Raw genomic sequence first — 23786 nt, forward strand, 5'->3', positions numbered from 1 at the left:
AAATTAATATTAAATTAAACAAATAAGTATATCGTATATAAAAAATCTCTTAGTATGATAATATAATAGTAATAATTTATAAACTTGTTCATATTTAAGAATAGTCTTAAAAATGTTCTTGTTTAAAAATTTATTTATAATTTGTAATTAGAAGTTGATAATAAGATATAATTTTTATAAAATTTAAAAAAATTCAGTATTATAACTAATACACTTAAAATTATAATTTTAATGAATAAATTAGTTATATATACTTAAAAATATATAAATTATTAATCACTATTTTTAAAATCAAAATACACCGAGTTACATTAATTAATTATCATAAAATTTTTTATACAAATTGTGATTTTTATTAATTTAATTATTAAATTATAATTATAAATCATTTTAATCATATGTGTTAAATTTTATTAAAAATTAAACAACTATAAAAATAATAATTAAATAATTCATATTTGTATATGGTTTAAAAAATATTATATTAATTTGGATATATTTAAATAAGATATTAAATAATTTAAATTGTTTTAAAAATTATTTATATGACAAAATCTATCTAACTCAAAATATTAAATAGAAATTATTTTTGAAAAAATATTTTTAGAAGTAGTATCTTCTTTTATATGGAACATTTTTATATATATGAATTTTTTGCAAAATTACAGAAATATGATTTTTTGAAAAATTGCCATTGATAACTTTTAATATACCTTTTAAATATTTAATTATTTTTTTAAAAATCATCATTAGCAACTTTTATTTTTTTAATATTTTTTAAAAAAATCGTCATTAGCGACTTTTTAACTTTTATCACTGTTATATTATTTTTATTTCTGAATATTTGTATTGCATGAACTCCATATTTCTGTACTTTTGCAAAAAAATTCATATTTTTTGTATTTTAAAAAATAAAAACCATATAAAAAAAGTACCCTCTTTTATATGGGTATTTTATTATTATTTTAAAGTATTTATGACCTTGATTGAAATAATAATAATTATTAATAGAAAATTCTCTGCACAAATTAAGATATATATATTAGAGTAACGATATCCACTTTAAGGGGGCTTGGGCATTGGAAAGAGAGAAGGCAAGGAAGGCATGTTGGAGAGGCACAATCTCAACCATTCATAATGGCACTTTTCTTTTTTGTGTATTTTCTGTCATTTCATATTTCATCTGTGCCACCTTTTTCCCTTTAAAAACAAAACCAGAAGAAGAACCACTTTCTACTCCCTACTCATGGCTTGTCTCAGCCACCACCGCACCTGGCCGGTTCCCTCCGACATGCTCCAACGCTTCCCCCAACCCTCTCCCTCCTCCGCACATCGCATCTTCCCCGTTTACGCCATGGGCCTACCCGACCCCAATCCTGGACCCGCCTTGGACGCCTCTGACCCCATTTGGGATGCTGTCAGAGACGAAGCCAAGTTCGAGGTTCGTTTATTCCTTATTATGCTTTTCATTCCTTGTTAAATGTTAATCGCGTTTTGCTTGCAGGCAGAGAAGGAGCCTATTCTCAGTAGCTTCTTGTACGCTAGCATTTTGTCGCACCATTGCTTGGAGCAAGCATTGGCCTTTGTTGTTGCCAACCGTCTCCAAAACCCTACTCTCTTAGCCACTCAGCTTATGGATATTTTCTCCAATCTCTTTATGCATGACCAAGCAATCCAGCGATCCATTCGCCTCGATCTCCAGGTATTTTCGTCGTCGTTGTTTACGCATGTTCGCCATGTTTATCCATTAAAATTAGAGTTTTGCTTCGATGATATATAACGACGGTGAATACAATTTTTTTATTAAAATAGGGTTTTAATTTTAATTGAGAAACAACGCTTGAGTGTGTTTGGAAATACTGCTCAATTAAGTATTTATTTAATACGTTTTCGTAAATATAGTAGTAAAATTTATTGAGATGATTTAATACATGTAACAAGAAGCTTATTAAAACAAGTTGTTATGGTAAGGTGTTAGTAAACTTTTCCAAACCGGTCTTAATAGTACCTAAAGAACACTATAAGTTTTTGTCCTATTCCCATTTCATTCAATCGAATAGAATTGAATTTCATTTAATTCTTGTGTTTATGTAATTTAATCTGAACAGGCATTTAAGGATCGGGACCCTGCTTGTTTGTCCTATTGCTCTGCGCTTTTGTATATGAAGGTAAGTAAGTAACTTTCTATGCCTTTGTTTTCATTCATAGGATTCATTTGTGGTATTTAATGCTTTGCTATTCATGATCTGTGGGGTTGACAGGGTTACCATTCTCTCCAAGTCTATCGAGTAGCACATGCATTGTGGCACCAGGGACGCAAAGTATTGGCCTTGGCCTTGCAAAGCCGTGTTAGTGAGGTTCTTTTCTACTTCCTTAAACTTTTTAATATAAGGGTGTTTCGTGTTCCTGTTGCCCATAATCCAATCCCTCGTCTTTTCCCACGCAGGTTTTTGGAGTTGACATTCATCCTGGTATGCTGCTTTCATATTTGCTTCCAAATACTTCCTCTATTCCTTAAGAGAAGCAGTTTAGTGTTGCAAATAGATTCATGTTATGCCTGCCACCAACTTAATTTTCTAAATTAAGGAAAATTAAAGAGATTAATAAAATAGAAAATATTCTCGAGGGTTCTATCTTTAGTTCTTGGTAGCATGTAGATAACTGATTTCCTTTTCTTTTATTTAGTGAGAGAGCTGATGACTTGAGTTTTGTCTTGAAGGATGTTTGTCTCTCTACTGAATATATTGAAAGCTCTTTTGTCTTGGTCATTACTATTATTTAACTTTTGATTTTATGTTTTCTTTTATATATATAGCTGCGAAAATTGGGGAGGGAATTTTATTAGATCACGGGACAGGTGTGGTTATTGGTGAAACTGCTATTGTTGGGAACAGAGTTTCATTGATGCATGTGAGTGCGTTTCTTTATTGATTTTTTTAATGATTATATTTGCTAATAGTTCTTTTTCAAACGTTATTCATGTCAAATAAATTAGCTTTTTTATTATTTCCTGAATGATGTCATTTTAACAAATTGGCTCTTGCATAAGAGGAGTTATAAATTATTTGAAATAAAAATGTTTTCAACAGTTCATATTTTCTACACAAGAAACTGACGTTAAATATCTAACAACTCCACTGACACAATGGTCCTGGAAACAGTTTCTGAAAGCTATTCTGATTCCACTTTTCAACTCTGCTCCCTTTTCTTTATTTCTAAGAGAGAACATTTAAGAAATTGGTTTCTTCTTGTTATTAGTAAAGCTATTTTTAACCAATGCTATTATTTTAACCCATTCATTATGCTTTTTGCATGATATATTTGATTTGAAAGGGTGTAACATTAGGAGGCACAGGGAAGGAAATAGGTGATCGTCACCCCAAAGTAGGTGAAGGGGCACTAATTGGAGCAAGTGCAACTATACTTGGGAATATTAGGATTGGTGAAGGTGCCATGATAGCTGCTGGCTCCCTCGTGTTAAAAGAGGTCCCACCCCACAGGTATTACTGGATAGCTGCTGTTTTATTTGCTATTGTTTTAGAGATTTGGTTAACTTCAGTCTTTAAGATTTAAGATTGAGTTTAAATATCTTTATAAATAATAAAATTTTATTGAAAAGTATAACATTTATTATACTTTTATATTCTTAAGATAATAAATATTTTTTACCAATAAAAGTTTACCACTTTTAGTTACTTAGAGTAGAAGCTAACATTTTCCTTCTTTTAAAGCATTGCGGCAGGAATACCGGCAAAAGTTATTAGTGGTCTACAGGAGCATGATCCGTCTTTAACAATGAAGCATGGTAAGCAACACTTGGAGCTTGCCTTATTATTGAAAATTTCTTGTTTCTCTCGCTTTGTTAAAGATAAGGGGTCAAGGCCTAAATTCTTCGGTCTCGTTTGTCCCGTGATTCATTAGACCAGTATGCTTTCCCGATTGCTATTATAGTGAATTGGCCAAAAGTTGTTTACAGAAGTTATGCTTAGTGTCACATTCTCTCTTGCTGTTATATGATTATGTTTATTTATGGTACAGGCTGGCTTTATTCTAGCATGGCAGTTCAGTTCCTTCAACCAGTAACTCTAGGATTCTCTTTATCCCATCATTGGAGTAGTTAGTTATCTTCAGTACCCATTATCAATGAAAATGTTCTTGAAATTACATTTTAATTCATATTGTAAGAAATCCACCATAAAAGAAACCTCTCCGAGTCATATAGGGAGTACTTTAGGGCAAATAGATTATCCTACTCTGGTTTCAATTGCACTTTTAACTTGTCTTTTATGCTCTAGGCAACTTTCGTAGTATAAATTATTGTTATCAAAATATTTCAATGTACATGTGTTCCTTATATCTCACATAATTTTTGTTCTCGTGATTGTGTAGATGCTACAAAAGAATTTTTCACACATGTAGCTACAAACTTCAGAGATGAAAAGCCCAGTGGTTAGCTTTCTTCCTGTCTTTTCCTTCTGTTTGAATATAACAAAAAATTCTCTAGGACCAAAAAATTCCCATGCTTAAGATTATTAGTATTCACCTATTACTCGTTACCTTGTTCAAGTTGTTAACTACCAAGCTTATTTTTCTACCTATCTAAAATCTTAAAAATGCTTCAGGAGCTCAGAATCCAGATAGAGATGAAGTGAACACTTGAGGTTCGATAGCGTTGGTCTCATTTGCCATTTATTGCCTTCAAAGGGAAGAATAAGAACCAGTTCAAAATGATAACTTCGATCTTGATTAGTTTAGTATTAATAGTACTTTATACTTCCCATAATTGCGATTTATGGTGCCGAGGCTCTTGCACCAGTATAGCGAATTCCTGTGAACAAACTTAAAAGCAGACGCAACTTGTCTCTATCTTCTGCTTCTTTTTTTCTAAATTTAATTTTAACCTGTTATTCCTGGTGATCTTGTAAGGGGGAAAGGGCGATGTCTGATTTAGTATCTTTAGCTCTTCAAATATTTTAGTTTTTATTTCAGCCATGTAGCTGAACATAAACTTTTTCTTTCTTTCTTTCTTTTCTGTGCATAAGGCACTTCGGTTTAGTTTTTAGGCCGTTTGAAGCCAAAAAATTTTATTGGAAAAACGTTATGACAAATAATTACTGGCACGGATTAATATGTTAAAAGTGAAACTTCTTTTTATAAAAAATATTATTAATGTGTTTTTATTATAATTATTAATAATCTTTTTATTTGTTAATGTTACTGATATTTATTAGCACGATTTAAACATTATTATAAAGTTTATTTGGTACCAGAATTTGCTTGGAACTTCTAAACTGACTTCTAACAAAAAAAATATGGCTCTTCTTATGGAAAAAAAAATGAAAAAATCATCAAAATTCAGTGTTTTGAAAAAAACTACAAAAATACGATAATTTTTCAAACGTTGTCAGTGATATTGTTGTGGTACTTTAAAAAATTATTATTATTATTTTAAAAATTATTATCGAAGGTTTTTATTTTTAAATTATTATTATATTTCAAAAAATAGTTATTAAAAAGTATTGAAATTTTGTAATTTTTGTTATTTTATTGATACCTATACTAAAAATTGACATTTGGAATTTTTTTCAATCTTATAATTCTGTAATTTCTTTAAAAAAACACCGAATCTTATATATAAAAAAATATTAGAAAAATGTAATTTTTCTTTGGCAATGCGTTTTTGGGAACGGTAATGATTTTTAATGCTGGGAAGTTACACTTTTAGAGCATGTTTATTACATTTTAAAAAAAATTAACAAAAAAGTGTATTTTTTAGTTTTAAAAAGAGAAAACTCTTTAAAAATGTAAATAAATATGCTGTTAGTTATATATATATATATATATATATATATATATATATATATTAAGTATTTAAAATATAAAAATATGTGCAATTATATATGATGTTAAATTTTAATTGTTGACCTCAATTATAACATCATCCTTCCTTTTGGTTCGAAGCTTCCTCAACTTATTAATTAATATATTAATTTTAAAATAAGTTTGTAGTTTAGTTTATATTAGTTATCATATGTTTTGCTTTGAGTTGTAGATAAAACAAAAGCTTTAATATTATTGTAGTTATATATTGTAAATTATATTGAAGTTATTTTTAGTCACAATTATATACAAGTCTATAATAAATTATAATATTTTTATCATTTTGAAATTATATTATAAAATACATTTTCTTAAAAAAAACGCAGCACAAGCTGGAGAAAGCAGTAACTAAAAGTACAAAAAAACAAACAGAACAAGTTGGCCTGCTATTTGCTATCAAAGCACAAGAGGGTTTTGCATAAACTTTTTTAAAAGTGATTAATAAACTTAAAAATTTTGTTTATGGAAAAAAATGGTGTAATTAGAAAAAAATAGTCTTAAAAAACCATCTAAAAGCCGATAATTAAATGGGTGGCGACGTAGATAATTTGCTTTGGGCTTAAAGCACATCCAAGTTCTTGATGAACTTAATTTAAACTTGGTTATTGTTTTTTGTACAGCCCATTCTTTTTAGTTGTATTGGCTCTTTTTTTTTTTTTTGAAATTTAATTTTTAAAAATATATTTGACATATTTCAAAATTAAATTCTGCAAGTTATTCATATATGATAATTTTAAATTTAATTTATAAAATATGCTAAATGTATTTCTTAAAATTGAAATTTACAAGTGAAGACAAATGAATTGTACGAATAAAAATATGTAACTAGTAACTCTCTTTAAGCTTTAGTGTGTTTTTACGTTAGCCGTAAAAAAATATTTTCATAATTAATAAGTGTTCGAAAAATTTTACACTATTTGCTTATATTAATAATGAATTATATAAATATTTGTATGTTTAAAATATTATGTGAAAATTATTTTTAAGTTGTTTTGTTTATCGTCTATAAAATCACTTTTATTTTTATTTTTTATGATTTACATGAGATGAATAGACCTCAAATAAAGTGAACTAATGAATTTACGGTATTAGAATAAAAATTACATTAATTTTTATTAACAAAATATTATTCGTTCACCTAAAATGTGATTATTTATCTCATAATATAGCTTAGACAAATCTTTAACATAGACATATGGGATTATTCTGATTATTTCATCAAATACACTCAATTTTATGCTTTATTATTTTTTTAATCTTAAGTATGATATTTACTAAACTCTCTATTTTGCTTTTCTTGCGGTCCATTTGATCTATTATTTTGGTTTTAAGCATAGATAAGTATTAAACTAAATAAATATGCTTATTTAAATTATTTTTAATATATAAACACATTAAGTATTAATTATATTTAACAATTCAAAATTAATTTACCTTTATACATAATGTATGAGTCTTACTATTTAAATTAGAGTATTTTTACGAGTTATGTTAAAAGAAACTGTTTTAATTTTTTTTATTACATCGGATGCCTTTTTTCTGCATTAATTATGTAATCTTTTAATTTTAATTTATACTTTTCAATTTATTTTTAATTTTTTATCTTATTTAATATAATAAAATATTTGTCATCAATAATTAAAATATTCATTATTTTAAACTTTAAATTTAAAATTAATCAGATAATAATTTTTCAATTTTAATTTTAAATTTTTTTTATTTAATAGTACACCTATAGTGAACAAATATTCTTTAATTTCATTAACTTTAAGCGAGCAAATTTTTTATCTATTATTTCTTTAATATAATAATTTTTCATTTCAAAATTATTTAATTTAGTGTATATATTTTTAAAAATTGAATATAACTTGGAATATAGTTTCTCCAATTATTAAAAAATATACTTCTATTTTTGTTATTTAAAAAGCGCACGATTACTCAAATACCCTCGTCTAATAAAAATATTACATCGTCGATGTTGGATCCAAATCCTCTTTCCTAGTTCGGAATAGAATCTGTGCAGAGGCACCGACGGGGACATTCTGAAACGGCAGCGTTTTCTCCTCTCCTTTCCGTGCTCGCCGGCGTGAGATCCATTCTGTCACCGGCGATCTCACCACCACCGGCGGTTTCCGCGTTCAAATCGATTTTGCGTCGTTTATTTGCTAAATCATCTTCCTCATTCGTTCTGTAGCACAGGTTCCGCACACTAAGGTACACTCAATTGTGGAAGCTTCAGGCTTGGATATTTATCCTAATTCAATGACGTTACTGGATTCGTTTTGAATTCGAATTCCATTCCATTTATCACAACATTTTGAGGAAGAGAATCAAATGACACTAAAACTAAGCTCTGTTTTGGCTTCTTTCTAGCTGATTATGTAACCTGTTTGTATCTTATCGTGAAAAATCATGAGTTTGGTTCAATTTTATGCATTTTTATGTGTGGAGCATTTCGAAGTTGAAGTGAAAGTTATTGAAAAATTTTTATGTTCGATTTTCCGTTGGAGTGGTTTTTGATCGAAAGTATTAAAATATTTTTGATGTTATCACTTTTAACATTTTCATTTGAAGTTAATATTCTTAGAAGCTTTGTTATGAATGGATGGCCGTTTGAAAATTGCTATCTATATCTCATGTTACATAGTCGGTTCATGGCTATTGGCTGTCATTTGACTCATTTCAGCTTATGCTGGTAAGATTTGTGTTGCTAGAAGTCAATGGCATCAGGTGAAGGTGATACAAGTGAAATGATGGAAACTCATGCAGAAGATTCTTCTATACCCGAGGAACAGTTGCCTGATGTGAGTCATCATTACAAAGATGAAAACAATGGAAATATTATATTGGAAAACGGTTTGTCTGATGGCAATCAAGGTCCAGATGACGCTCACGATCAGCTTCTACAAATGGTTGTGGACCTCAGATTTCAGAATGAATTCTTGAAGTCACAATTTGAGGGATTTAGCAATATAAACACTGTACATAGTGACTCTAATATGCAGAAAGGAGTTGGTAACCTGGAAGATCGGGAATCTGACATTGTGAAAGAGCCACAGGAAAGGATACAATCGTTAAATAAAGAATTTCTGGAAGAAAAACAAACAAGAATTGCATCTGAAGAGGCTTTGAAGCACCTTCAAATAGCATATTCAGAGGCTGAAGCCAAGGCCCAAGAGCTCTCTGAAAAGCTTGCAGAAGGTCTGATTGTGTTACATGTATGAAACAGTGAACGTCACAAATCATTCATTAGGCTTTATCTTAGAATGAATACACTGTATTGCTTTTTGGTGTAGCTCAAACGAAGTTGGACCAAGAAATTAAAGAGCGTGAAGAGAAGTACTCTGAACTTGACTCAAAGTTTAATAGGCTTCACAAACGAGCAAAACAGCGCATTCAAGAAATTCAAAAGGTGACTATTGCTATATTCTTTTCTGGCTTGTTAATGTTTTTATGCTGATATTGTTGATAGGTTATTGGGCCTAATTTGGTATAAGAAACGGACTGACAAGAGGTTAAACTGTATATAACAAATGGGAGGAAAAGACTTGGTTATAGGAGAGAGAAAATAGACCTCGGAATTTGTTATATAGGGAGGTTTTAGGAAGAATTGGGGTAGTCAGATTTTAAATCAATTTTCAGATGTATAACTTGGGGCCGTAGGAGCTCTGCTTGTCTGGGGGCATTTGCTCTTCTTCTTTCCTGTAATTCCTATACTATTCTCATTAATAATACACTCTCTCCTTTGTTAGAAAGATAGTTCTTGTCTGTTGTCTATATTTCCTTGAAGTGATCCTACTTATTCAATCTTTTATCACAACCTGTGCTCAAACTGCTGATCAAGTGCTCCCACTTAGACTACTACCCCACCCCCACAAAAAAAAAAAAAGTTGTATGTTGTCTGTCTTTTAATGATCAACCCTGGACTCCAGAATTTCTATATAATCACAAAAGGTTCTTATTTAGTGCTTCAACACAACCTCTTGAAGCAACTTACTCTTTAAAGGACTTCACTGGATTATTTTATACATGTTTGAGTTCAATTTATTGTTTGGGAAATTTCATTTGCAGGAAAAAGATGATATTGAGGCCCGCTTATCTGAGGTGAATGAAACTGCAGAGAGAGCATCATCCCAACAGTCAGCATTGCAACAAGAGTTAGAGCGCACTAGGAAGCAAGCAAATGAGGCATTGAAAGCCATGGATGGTGATAGGCAACAATTAAGAAGTGCAAACAACAAGTAAGGATACTAATCTGCTTTTCATCGAGTACATCCATTAGTTAGAAACTTGTGTAGCTTTAGGTGTGTGTCAGGAGAAGCTATGTTCTCATTTATAGTAAATTGTACGACTGATATGCATAATAAAATTAGTTGTGCTTATAATGGGAAATCACCCAAACCTTATTTATTTTATGGGTATTTGTGCTGCAAGAATCAAATTGATTATGTAATGTGTAGAAACTTACAGTGACGCACACGTACATGCACAAACTGGGGGAATTTTTTTGTCTTCTCTTGGGTTGGGATCAGCATGTCTTATTGATTAGTTATTCCCTTGGAATGTTTGTTATAAATATACTTGTGAAAGAAATTTCATTTTCTCCCATTTTCAGTGAAAGTTAAATGCTTTGTTCCAAATGTGGCATATTAACCCCTGATCTTAATTGATTAGGCCATGTAGGAATCATTAGACAGCAACCTTGTGTTGAATTGATCATAAATTATTTCCAAGAAGATTTCTTTCAAGATTTGTCTATACTATAATTGAATGTTTCTGATGGGCCTACACTAATTCTAAATTTAAATAAAAGGGAGAATTAAGAGTATCGTATCCCATTTCTAATTATAAGCAACAATAACAACCAAATATCCCATTAGGTGTGTCCCATTTCTAATTATTAATTTAAAAATCTCTATTTCGCAGACTTCGAGATACCATTGAGGATTTAAGGCGGTCATTGGAACCAAAAGAGATTGCTCTTGAGGCATTGCAACAGTCACTTGCAGAAAAGGAACAGGTACAGACAATCTTTTTATGTTATTTTGGAAGTGTTTATTTGATTTGGATCTCCTGTTGTTTATAGTGCTTATTGATATTCTTACTGAATACCAATGACTGATTATGACTTTGTCTCTTGTGGATGTTTGCATATATAACTTAACTCTGTGCACTATTATGTTGAAAGGGGTGTACATAGAGAAGAGAATAAGATAGTGAGGGAGAATATTTTTAATTCATTTTTGCATACCTCGATACATATTATAAGAGTGCCTTATATGCACTATAATAGGGAAAGTAATAACGTAAAAGAAGATTCTGGATCATTAAACTTCATGCAAAATAATAGAATTGGTTCCTATTGTCAGAGGTGGCCCTACATGTAGCTAATAGCAAATGTAATCCTTCAAATGGATAAGAACTTGAATCTTTCTTCTAGATTTCTCTTCACTGATGTCAGCTATTGTGCTTGGGCCAGAACTAATGGGCCTTTGAGTACCTTCTTCTGAGGTAGTGAGTGTGGTACTAGGGATGGTTATACTATCATATGTCTATAAACTAAATGGTTGATGCTTGCATTTGATTAATTTACCAAATTAGATATTATACCCAACTTGTTTCTTAACCACATGTTTGCATTTAGGCCAAAATATATTAATATTTGATCTTTTTGTTGGATCACATGTCTGCCTCCCTTCCTTTAAATGGTATTCTTTCTGAATCCATTGGGATCCTCTTATGTGACTAGATAACATGTTAGGAATTGAATTTCTGTTGTCAAACTTTAAGTGCTTGCTTTATGTTCTTTATGCTCTGGAAACAATTTTTATGATGAGATATTAGATATTTTCACTGATTTTTTTGTAATATTTTAAATGCCTATTGTTTTAACTTTTTTTAGCAGTCATAATTGTGTCATGAACCTTGTGGATTTCTACTATTTTGGTAGCACAACCTTTAAAATCAGTTATATATAACTATGTTCCTTGGATATCCCAAAATAAAATTGACAACTCAGATGTTGGAAGATATGAGAGGTTTGCTTCAGGCTGCTGACGAAAAAAGGCAAGCTGCACTAGCTGAGCTCTCAGCTAAACATCAAAAGGTACACATGAATCTTTTAGCATTTTTGGCTGACTGTTTTCACAGTTAATCTTTTGGGAGGACACCATATTCTTGCATCTTATTTCATCCCTCATCAAATTTCTTCTTTTACTGAATAAAAGGTTATATTTTGTAATCTGTATTGTGTATTTAGCATCTAGTTGTGTTTTGGCTTCAACTCAATGTTTGTTCCTGCAGAATATAGAGAGTTTGGAGGCTCAACTTAATGATGCATTGTCCGATAGAAGTAAGGCAGCTGAATCCATTTCTTCATTGCAGGTGAGTGAGTTTAATGATTATGAACTTTTTTCATACATTCCCCTTGTTTGGCAGGGAGGTGTTTGAAGGGGCATTGATAACCAGGTCTTAATGATTATTCAAATATAGCTGTCTTTTTTATTTTATGGTTAGCTTTTTTAGTGAGTAGCTCTACTTTTAAATAAAGGTCTGTAAGGGCTAGCTAACCAGACTATTTGTGGGTGGATTTGGGTTCAGAAACTACCATCCAATTTAATTTAATAGGGTTCAGGCTTTACTTTCAAACTGTTACTAGGCCTTGAATTGGTCTGAATAGAGAGACACTTGAGGATGAGCTGAATCAGCTGATAGGTTTCTTATTCTTTACATTCCATATAAGTTTCTTTGTGTGTGTAGCATTTATTTTGTCTTGCATATTTAACTTACATTTAAATTCTCTCTGAATATTAAGTTTATCTTCAATGGACTCGTTTTATAGTGAATAATTAAATGAATTGTGATTGAAGAATGAAAATTCTTTTCATCATTAGTTAACTGGTGTCAATCATTTCATATATAAATAAACGTGCTCCTGGACATGTCAGAAGTTTCCAGCTGATGACCTGACCATGCTTAATCCACTAATATGACTCCAGGTTCTAGTTGCAGAAAAAGAATCTAGAATTGCAGAGATGGAAGCAGCATCATCTGGGGAAGCAGCACGACTCAGAGCATCTGTGGAGAGTGTAAAGGGGGAGCTTTCTCACCTAAAACAGGAGCATGTATGGTTCTGTCTTTTAGCATGTATAAATTGGTGTTCGATTGTGTGTTGGATTTCTCTTCTGTTTTCCCCTTCTCCTTAACCAAGAAAGTTTTTTTTGATGTTATGTAATACATGTACGTGCATACTTTTGACATTTAAACCATGCTCAAAATGAGTTCAATGAAGCATAAATCCCATTTTGAAGTTAAAATAAAGTAAAACAAAATAAAAAAGGCCAAAAGTACATAATATGTTGCTTTAGGTGATGAAAATATCTTATTATGTGCAATGTCTTGTTAGGTAACTATAATGTCTGTGTCCCTATAGAAAATTTGAATCTGCTTAATAACTGACAACACAGCTGTATGAGAAGCACTTTTGTCACCTTTTCTATTCACCAATTTTCATGTCTTGGATACATGGAAGAATCTGGAATTGTAATTTATTGATCATAAATGATCATGTTTATGCACTTCTAAATGCTGCATTGACTTATGCATTACATATGCTGGAATTGAAGAATGGTTTCCTTAACTAATTATTTGGGTTCAGATATCCCTTAAAATAATGCTTGTACAAGCAGGAATGAAGTTGCCCATAATGCATTGACTTAACTGAAATGCATGTGATAGATGATTAAATCATTTAATTAAATTTCTCTCTGATTTATCTTGCTCATTGTCTTCAAATTTTCCATATGTTAATTTAGTATAATCATTGTCATCAATGTTCTTTCCCTTTATACATGGAAGAAAATTGTGATTTTAGCCTGTTTCTGTGCCTTTTGCCAGAATTGGTTTATGCATAGGTGATAACAAGTATTTGAAGAGAAATTGAAATGCCTAAAATTTTGGAGGTCTTATTGTCACTGAACCTGTAGCTGGATTAATTTGTTATATGATTTCTTAGTTCGTAAGCTGTGGTGTGTTCAGGAGAAAGAGAGGGAAAGCTGGGAGACTGCATCTCAAGCCCTTAAAGCAAAACTTGAAACTGCAGAGAGCAACTGTATTCGTTCAGAAGTTGAAGTAGCAAAAATAAGAAGTACATATCAATCCTTCTGTAAGCTTTCTCATATTATTTTAATAGGCATATTTATGCTTTTGGCAATGGTCAGGTCAGCTAGAATCAGAGGTATCTGCACAAACAAGGCTCCTTAACATGAGAGATACTGAATTGTTGGCTTCCAAGGAAGAGGTTCTAATTAATTTTCCTTTACTAATTAGCTCGTAGAAAATTAAACAAGGATTAAATTATGTTGATTTATTGCTTGCTCTTTTATCTTAAAAAGCGTAAAAAAAAAATAAAAATAACAGTTCTTGTCTATCTTTGAAGTTGGGTGAGAGTTAGGAAATTCTTCTTTGTCCAGGAAATGTACTTTGATAAAAATATCAATTAATAACCCTTGTTCTTGCTTTGAATTAGTGTATTTTCTTGCTTTTATTAGAAAGTATGCTATTTAATTATGTAATGTCATATGACATTTCTGTTCTGGGAGAGAACCCTGTTTCTAAACTGGATCTGGTATTCTTCTGTATCAGTATCTTGATACAGTTTGAAAGCTTTTTGTTGGCATCTTTTGACAAACATATTATAGGCACTACTAGGTGTCAAGATGGTTATTGCTTCAATGAATCTGATATTTTTATCTCTTCATAATATAAATTTCATAACACTACAGCTTTTAATTGATAAGTGTTTATGGAAATATGCTTGTATTTAATCCACACAGTTGAATGGTTGTTGATTATTACATTTGCAGCAAAACATACTAACTAGGCACATTAATTACAAGTTACAACTTAACATGTGTGTGACATGGGATTTTGTGCCTCTGCAGATCAGCTCTCTTGAGAGGGAATTTTCTTCGTACAAGGTTCGTGCACATGCACTTCTTCAAAAGAAGGATGCTGAACTGGCTGCTGCTAAAGATTCTGAACAACTCAAAGCTCTTGAGGAAACTCTAAAAGTACATTTTATCACAATCTTTTGTGGAAGACTTTGTTTGATTAATGTGTATATATGAATCACCAATTGCATTCTTAATTTTCTTCAGGAGGTTGAAAATGAAGTATTATCTATAACAGAAGAAAGGGATAGAGTTCTTCAAGATCTTCAATCTGCTATGGCTAATCATGAGAAAGAACTAGCAGAAAGGTATCATATGACAATTTTTTATTAGCTTTTTTGCGTAATATGTCACTTTGAATACTACTTAGTTACAAACATATAATTTGAAGCAAAAGATGCATTACAAGTAACTGATGTGAAAAACTTGCTTCATCTCATTTTATGAATTTCAGAGACACAGACCTTGAAAATGTCAAGCAACAACTAAGGAGCTTAGAAATAAAGCTTGACTCAGCTAATGCTCAGCACCTAAAAGAGAAAGAGGATTGGGGACTAAGCCTTAAAAATGTGGAAGAAACATGGAGAAGTAATACACTCTGCTACTTGGTTAAATAGTTGTTTATACCTTATACTTCTTTGATTCTTCTATCTGTATGAATTTGGTATTAGAATGTTAACTTAAATCAACTTTTTCAGTCAGATGTGAGGCAATGAAGGCTGAAAATGAAGCAACTGCTACAAAAGATAGGCAAAAGGAACTGGAAGAACTCAAACAGCGATGTAAAAAATTGAAGGTAATCTGCAAATTGTTGAACCTGTGCTTGGACTCCCTCCCAAATTAGTTTTTTCCTGACCCTTCTTGTGCTAACTGAATCTAAAACTTGTAGGAAGAGCATGCTTCATTTCATGATCTTGCTGATAGGATGATTGAGGAGAAAGATAATGAAATATCCAGACTTCTAGATGAAAATAAGAATCTTCGTCAGTCTCTTCAATCAAGACCTCGAGTATGTTTTTTTATCTGCCTTTTCAATATCATGAGAATAAGGAATGGACCCTATACTTATCATTTACATGGTCTGGCATATTCATTATGCTGGTTTCACAATTCTTTCATATGATTTCAGGTCGATCAAAATGATAATCATACAACAGGTATTGATTTATTTATAGTATGAAAGTAGCTGTTCCACAAGTCAAGCATTTAGGGATGATGAGTGACGTTCTTTCTTCAACTGTTATGTACAGCCTTGCATAAATTGGATTCAACAAATTTAAGTCCCTCAGCTGCAGAACAGCAAATTCTGGTAAAGCATTTACTTTTCCCAATTTATAGTTTAACTCATTTATCTTTGTAACATATTGTAGAGAATATTTCCTTCTATTTAGAAAGTTGTGTATAGCAATTTGGTCAGGTTTATGGGAGAAAAAGCAACTGTTTTAGTTGCTTCATTGACATGACCCTGAAACCCTCTTTCTCTCTTTTTTATTTTTTTGGAAGGGGGTTAGTGGTTATGGAAGTGGAAGAAAGATTTTTTCATTCAAAATTTAGGACTATTTTTTCAGACTCTTGCATCCATTTGTATATTTTGAGATTCTATCATTTCATCTTTTTCTTTTTTATATTTGTCGTACTTTCAGCTTTTGGCTAGACAACAAGCCCAAAGAGAGGAAGAGCTAGCACAGTCACAGCGCCATATTTTAGCTCTTCAGGTATGTCTTGATCTCTTTAGAATGTTTATCTTTTATCCCCCATTGGTTTGCCTCCCTTTCTTCTGTAATACTATATAATCTATGTTGGTAATTTAGGAAGAAATTGAGGAGCTTGAACGTGAGAATCGTCTCCACAGCCAACAGGTATGTGTGCCAGAATTTTGTAATTGTATTTCCAGATGTATTTGTAAAGTGATTAATGACAAAGTAAAATGCTGATACCATTTAGAGTGGAAGGGTCAGGATGAATAACATAAAATTGATAGGTGGAATGAATTGATGTTTGTTATTATGTTCTATTTACACTGACAATTATTCAATGGCTTCATTTCACCTGAGTCGTACAGTGATGAATTGGCTACATCAATTTTAGAATTGTGACTATTGAAAAATAAATGAAGAAATGAGCATTCTTTAGAAGTATTTTATTTTAATTATATGTTTCAGTTTTTGGCAAACTATGCTTATGGGTTTTTAAATATTCTGACTGCAGGAGACAATGTTAAAGGCTGAGCTTCGCAACATGGAAAGATCAAAGAAAAGGGAAGGTGTAGATATGACATATTTGAAAAATGTTATCTTAAAGCTGCTTGAGACTGGTATGAATTTTGAAAACAAAGTGAAGAGGTCCTTTTTTATCTCAACATTTTTAACTAGTATTGAGAAACTAGATAATGTAAATGTTCCCTTTAACCAGGTGAAGTTGAGGTATTACTACCAGTTATTGGAATGCTGCTTCAGTTTAGTCCAGAAGAGGTAATCTTGTCATCTACTTTGCATGCCCAAGAGTATTATTTATGAGGGAAGTAATGAACTTCTGCAAAGTAAAGAGGTGCACTCTATGCAATGCTATTACATCTCAAAAGTTAAATTAAGGCTTTTTATTAGAAATGAAATTACTTTGATGTATTTTTGACATTCAAATTTTTTTGGCTAAAACTGTGAATATGGTCCAGTGAGACATAAGAATTTCAAATATATGTTCAAGCATTCAATTGAATGGTCACTAAATGCTCAAAACAGTATGTTTCAGCTAAATCTGTTTTCCAGCCATATAATTCTTGTCTTCCCATAATTTTCCTGATATAATAATTTAAAATGCTGTCTTTTAGAAAAGTCAAAAGTGTCTTAATTGTTTTTTATGTTTCAGCAAATTATTTTAATGGCTAATAGAATGTATGTACGTTATTTTAAAACCAAAAGTAATGAAAAGGAAACAATTCTCTGCAATTTAATTGTGTGCAGATGCAGAAGTGTCAACAGGCATATCACAACTCAACAGATGTGCCGCCAAGTCCTGCAAGTGATGCTTCAGGATCTGGCCTCTCTCTTTTCTCAAGATTCTCATTTACTTAATGGCATAAATGGGAGTGCTGGAGAATTGTTTTATTGTTTGTTAGAATGTCTGCTCTGCCATCCAGCTGCAGCAGTATGTTTGTTTACTCGCTGTTGCTGAGAAAGCAGGTTTGTTTATGTAATTAGGGGGAAAAATTGTTGGCTACAACATCAATTGTCCCCTGCAAGTGTTTGGAAGCTGACAAGCTGTAAAGAAGCATCAAGGGTAATACAACAAATATCACAACAGGGAAGGAGAACTCACGGGATGTTCTACTTGTTATTTGGCTGAGGAAGCAACAATATAATTCATTTTTTTAACATAGAATATGTTGAGTCAAAAAGCATTGCTAAAAAACTGTATCATACCCTTATATACAAATTTTCAAATTGACAATGCCAAAGGAATGTGTTCTCTTTCTGAGTTCAGGCTTGCAAATAATGATAAGGCATGCTTCACAAAGATTTGCTTTTCGTTGGTGAATCAGAAATTTTGTGTATTATATTATGATTGGGTGGAGCTGTATGGTTATTATAGGCCAGTTCGGGGCGTGCTGAGTTGCTCAATCTGGTCATGTTAACGGCTTACCGGAGGTCCGGTAAGATTGATTCGGCAGGCTCTCGAACAACTTCTTAGTAAATTACTGTTGCTTGATATTGTAAGCACTCCGTTTTCTTGTGGAAAGATTGTTAGGTGTAAGTCAAATTTCAGATTTTACTTGTGTGTTCGTAGACATGTGAAATTATAAGAAAATGAAGTTCTATAAAGTATATAAGTCAATTTGATTGAGGTACCCCCAGACCCCACCCCCAAATACGAAGCAATTGGGTATCCTGAGACCAAGTGCGTTTTCACTCGGTAAACTAAGATTCTAAACCTCGTCTATTATCTCTCTTTGCTTGTTACAATCCTGCCATAAAGTCCATTATCCTTTTTTTTTTTTTTTGTTAAATCAAAATTATCAAATAATCACGCACATGTCCGAAGGGCAAAGAAACTTTGTTTTCTTCCTTCAACAAGAAAAAGTTTTAACTCACCTCTATTTCCGTTCTTCCCTTGAATTTTTCATTTTCTTTTGGTGATTAGGAAAGAAGGAAAAAAAGAAAAAACAAAACTACATCAGACTGGGGATAGTTACCAAAGTAGTGGGCTAGCAGAAAGTGTTGTAGCCTCTAATTTTCTTATTTATACAATAAATGAAATAGATATTTGCCATGGGGCATAAAAATTATCAAATTCTTACTTATGTAGAATTTTAAATTCATTGTATCACCTCCTAGTTAGTGGGGCTCGTCTCTCGTTAGTCATTTTAATTACAAGTTTGAGCTTTCATTCTATTACTTCCTTTGCTTGATCCTAGATGCTGAATTGCTGATCGCTTGTTTGCATGGTATGGCAGCAACGAGACAATAGAAAGAGCCGAAAAGTTGGGAATCACTAGAATAAGAAAGGATAGTATTTGTGTATAACGTGGAAACAAGAGAGGTAGAAAGAAAAAAAAATAAAAATGTGATTAATAACGTAATATGATAAGAAATAAAACAGAATAGCGAAAAAAAAACACAAAATATAAGGTAGAAAAATGATATAATTTTTGTGTGTGTGTGAATATAATTGCTGAATAAAAAATAAACAATGAATTTAAAAATTATTACAAGACAGAAACTCTTACACGTGTAACACGATTGAAAACTCTGATTGATTCAATGCACAAATTACCCGTTATTATAAATAAATACATACATACAAGAACTTCTCCATCCCTTAAACGTTGTAGTGCAAATCAAGGGATTTGTAGTTTGTGCATAATATAACACAGTGGTTCTACGTTTCCATCCTCATTTAATTTATTGAGCATATACTTCATGTTACATCCAGGAAAATATCACATGGGACTCAACCCATACAAACTTGTAGAGGATACATCAATAAATCGAACTATATTACTAAACTTGTAGTCGACAACGGTAAAGTGCAATGAAAACACTGCTTGCCGACCCAAATTTGAATATCAAAACATGGCACTATAAAGTGACAAAAGAGACAGCTAACTAAATAAAGAAAGCAAAAACTGACAAAAGACATTTTTGAATTATAGTGACCCTTTATGGATGGCAAAGAAATGCTCACATAAAAAAGCTAATGTACCCAAGTAGTGTGCTCTCTAATGACACATCAAAACAACACACCCCAACTTGGGATCAATAGATTTATGCAAGTATTTCAGCTTCCTCCTCTAAGCATGCCTGGCTTGGAAATCCTTCATGAAAGCCACCAACTTCTCAACCCCAGCCAAAGGCATAGCATTGTAAATGGATGCTCTCATTCCTCCCACTGACCTATGTCCTTTGAGCTGAACCATCTTTTCCTTAGCAGCCTCCTTGATAAACTCACTCTCCAACTCAGATTTCTCCAAAGTAAAAGGCACATTCATCAAAGACCTCACTGACCTCTCAACCGGGCACCTATAAAACCCATTGCTCCCATCAATGACATTATAGAGAATCTCAGCTTTCTTCTTGTTATTCTTTTCAACCTCCTTCAAACCCCCTTGTTCCAACAAGTCCTCAAACACCAAACCACACATGTAAATACCATAACAAGGAGGGGTATTGTAAAGTGAACTGTTCTCATGATGGATCTTATAATCAAACATCACAGGAGTCACAGCTTGAGCATTCCCAATCAAGTCCTTCCTGATGATCACAATGGTGACACCAGAGGGCCCCACATTCTTCTGGGCCCCAGCATAAATAACCCCAAATTTGGACACATCAACAGGCTTGGAACAAAAATTAGAAGACATATCAGCCACCAAAATCCCATTTTTATTCTTGGGAGTAGGGTAATCCTTAAACTCAACCCCATGAATAGTCTCATTGGCACAAATATGCAAATACCCAGAATCAGGGTTCTGCTCCAAATCATCAAAAGACGGAATATTTGTGTACTTCTCAGGTTTCCCAGACCAGATCACCTTGGGTTTACAGTACTTCTGTGCCTCCTTGAAGGCCTTGTCACTCCATGAACCAGTCACAACATAATCAACGGCGTCGTTTGGGGTGCAGAGGTTCAACGGCACGGCGGCAAACTGGGAGGTGGCGCCACCCTGGAGAAAGAGAACGGAATATTCCGACGGGATCTGCAAGAGAGTGCGTAGATCCGCTTCCGCTTTTTGGATTATGGAGAGAAATTCTTTTCCTCTGTGACTCATCTCCATGACGCTCATGCCGGATCCGCGCCAGATGTAAAGTTCCGATTGTGCCCGGAGAAGCACCTTTTCCGGCAAGGTGGCCGGACCGGCGGCGAAGTTAAAGACCCGATCTTGGCCTTGGGTGAGAGGTGGAGATTGGGTCTGGACTTGGGTGGCGCATTTGATGGATGTGGGTTTGAAGGAGATGCGTTTGGGGGTGAAGATGGGAAAAGGGTTGTTGTTGTTACGGTGATTGTTGATGTTGGTGGGGTTGTGGAGGAGGTGAGTGTGAGGTGAAGTTGCCATCGGCATGGTGATGCTTACCGAGTTTTTGTTTTGTTTCAGAGGAGAGAGAGTGAGAGAGAGTTTGTTTGTGCAGAGTTTGGTGTGTTCTTTTAATGTCTATGGAGTCGGAAATGTTTATGGCAAAGATCTGAATCTCAAGTGGGGAAAATTTATACTGAGATGGGATGTTGGTGGGTTCAATTACCTACCCAATAGTGAGTTTTATTCGGGGGTAAATTATGATTTAATGTTTTAAATTACAAGCATCAGTTATTTCAATATTTGATTTTAGAATTTTTTTTTCCCTTAAATTTGATAAAATATTATTTATTTTTTATATAAAATGATAAAGAAAATAAATAAAGACTCAATTGAGTTATTGTTAAAATGTTTAAGTTAAAATAAGTTTTTTTTTTGCAAAATTATAAATTAAAGTGATTAATGTTTATAATTTAAGAAACTAAAATAGATATTAATTTATTTAATGTGTTACAAATCTTTCTTGAATTTTTTATGAAACTTATTCAATTAATTGAAATTTTTAATTAATATATTTTTAGCACCCCCAGTAATTTTCTGTAATTACATTTTTTTAGTATCAGTGGATAACCTTGTAACTCTTAGTATATTGTAAATTCTTTTACTGAGTACACAAACATAATTGGTATCTAGTTGTCCTAGAAATGGTTACCTTAACCCTGTAGGGTAAGTACTGAGGGGTCTTTCAATATATTTTGGTCATAAAAAATGGTGAAAGTGGTATCTAGCACTCTAGCAGGTGCAATTTGTGAAATCTGTGGTTGGTGGAACAAAATTGGTGTGTCTTTTGTAATTGGAAAGAAGGAAAAAGGGAGTGAGATATTTGTTTTTTGGTTTATAATTATAATATACTTTGGACTTTGGACTCCCAATTCTGAATTTGCCCTTTTTAAAAGCTGGCGGCGCTCCTTGTTATTGCAAATGACAGAGGGCTTTGTTGGCGGGTCACACCACCCAAACATCTCACTCAAAGCCTTGTTTTTTCTCTCTCTTAGATTTAAAAATGCAAAAAATTCTAATATTTTAATCATATAGTATTAAATTTATATTTTCTTTTTCTGATTGATATTCACATGAATGAATTTTCTAAGAATCATAAATTTATATTAATTAATTTTTTTTAATATATATTAATGACTCAGACTCAGAAATATTTAATATTATACAAAAAGTATAAATATATAATAATTTATACTGTTATTTAATAATAAATTTTCATATTAACAATTTTTAATATATAATTTAGGTACCCATTGACAAGATTAATAAAATAATGCTTAATTAAGTTAATTTTTTATAAAATAATGTTTTTCTACCGTGCAGTGAGAGTATACAAATTGAAATTTGGAACCTTTTATGCTGAAAATTAGAATGAATATACAAAATAAAATAGATATTCACTGAATTTGAAAATAGTATTTTTTTATTTTTTATTTTTTGTTATTAGCATCATATCCTTATTTTACTGCTCTAAAATTTATTTTTTAAAAGTAAAAGAGAGGGTAACTGTTGGAGAATGCTTGATTGTTGGGCTGGTGGAACCCAATAAACACAAGAGTCAGAGAACTAAATGAATGAGACATTTAAAGAAAGCATTTATTTTTGGGCCAATTTGCACAAAGCACGGTGATGAACGATGTGCTGCATTGTCCAGCGTGGAATTAACATGGACCTCCTATTTTATAAAATATTTTAAGCTAGGGGTGAAATATTTAGTTATTTAAACAATTAAAGAATAATTTTAAGTGTTATATAAAAGTTAAAACATTAGATTTCTTTATTTTAAAAACTTATAAAAGTTAAAATTTTAAGTAAAAAATAAAATTTATAAGTTTTAGATAAAAAAAAAAAGAAAGATATCAACAAAACATTTAAATTTCTAAATTTTGAAATTTTGAAAAAACTTAATTAACTAAAAAAATTAAAGTTTTTTGTTTTGGATTAAATTAATATTTTAATTGGTTAATTTTCAGTAAAGAATAAGAATAGCAATTTTAAAATTATAAGTAATATTATTTAAAGTACTTAATATCTCAAATTGAAAGAATAAAATCATATATCTAAAAAAAAGCAATATTATTTAAAGGATTAATTAAAAATATTTTTTTATTTAGCTTAATTTTCAACATCCATTATATATATATATATTTCACTTGTTCAGAAATTAATATGAATTCTTTAAAAAATATTTTATAAAAAGATGTGCAATAAAAAATAGGAAAATTAAAAAGAAAGATAAGATATATTTCACCTGTAGTAAAAAAATCATATTTTGTTAGCAGAATATGTGGCAGAAAGAAAAAAAATAAAAAAATAAAAAACAATCAAATACTTCATCATGAATGAATGGAATTGTTTCTATGCCATCGTTTCCATTATTTTGTTCA

At 31.6% G+C, this 23786-nt stretch overlaps 3 protein-coding genes across 7 annotated transcripts; 2 read left to right on the top strand and 1 right to left on the bottom strand.

Annotated features, from left to right (window-relative positions):
• Positions 1-1067: 1067 nt before the first annotated feature.
• On the top strand, positions 1068-5003 carry LOC113869215 (serine acetyltransferase 2-like). 2 transcript variants are annotated; one of them, XM_027505434.1, is made up of 10 exons: positions 1068-1441; positions 1505-1702; positions 2109-2168; positions 2262-2357; positions 2447-2471; positions 2816-2910; positions 3334-3500; positions 3732-3805; positions 4390-4449; positions 4623-5003. In XM_027505434.1, exons 1-10 carry the CDS (start codon positions 1247-1249, stop codon positions 4658-4660), a joined length of 1008 nt encoding a protein of 335 aa, XP_027361235.1. In that variant the 5' UTR covers positions 1068-1246; the 3' UTR covers positions 4661-5003. The 2 variants fall into 2 exon arrangements, with proteins under 2 accessions (XP_027361235.1, XP_027361236.1); XM_027505435.1 differs by having other exon boundaries at positions 1228-1441; positions 2262-2348; positions 4623-4710.
• A 2863-nt stretch (positions 5004-7866) lies between these two features.
• LOC113869998 (protein GRIP) lies at positions 7867-18563 on the top strand. Of its 4 annotated transcripts, none has more exons than XM_027506584.1 (22): positions 7867-8094; positions 8567-9081; positions 9177-9292; positions 9952-10121; positions 10807-10900; positions 11900-11986; positions 12184-12264; positions 12879-13004; positions 13918-14026; positions 14100-14179; positions 14823-14951; positions 15039-15139; positions 15286-15419; positions 15530-15627; positions 15721-15840; positions 15961-15988; positions 16082-16140; positions 16475-16546; positions 16643-16690; positions 17040-17145; positions 17244-17302; positions 17792-18563. In XM_027506584.1, the coding sequence occupies exons 2-22, from the start codon at positions 8601-8603 to the stop codon at positions 17900-17902; spliced, it is 2409 nt and encodes an 802-aa protein (XP_027362385.1). In that variant the 5' UTR covers positions 7867-8094; positions 8567-8600; the 3' UTR covers positions 17903-18563. The 4 variants fall into 4 exon arrangements, with proteins under 4 accessions (XP_027362385.1, XP_027362386.1, XP_027362387.1 ...); XM_027506585.1 differs by having other exon boundaries at positions 7881-8094; positions 8581-9081; XM_027506586.1 differs by having other exon boundaries at positions 7881-8094; positions 8595-9081.
• Positions 18564-18838: 275 nt separating this feature from the next.
• On the bottom strand, positions 18839-22177 carry LOC113869202 (phosphoserine aminotransferase 2, chloroplastic-like). The gene has a single exon (XM_027505416.1). It carries the CDS (start codon positions 21385-21387, stop codon positions 20119-20121), a length of 1269 nt encoding a protein of 422 aa, XP_027361217.1. The 5' UTR covers positions 21388-22177; the 3' UTR covers positions 18839-20118.
• Positions 22178-23786: the final 1609 nt, after the last annotated feature.

The sequence above is a fragment of the Abrus precatorius genome, unplaced genomic scaffold (genome assembly GCF_003935025.1).
Source record: "Abrus precatorius isolate BTA unplaced genomic scaffold, Abrus_2018 Scaffold6, whole genome shotgun sequence".
Lineage (NCBI taxonomy): Eukaryota > Viridiplantae > Streptophyta > Magnoliopsida > Fabales > Fabaceae > Abrus > Abrus precatorius.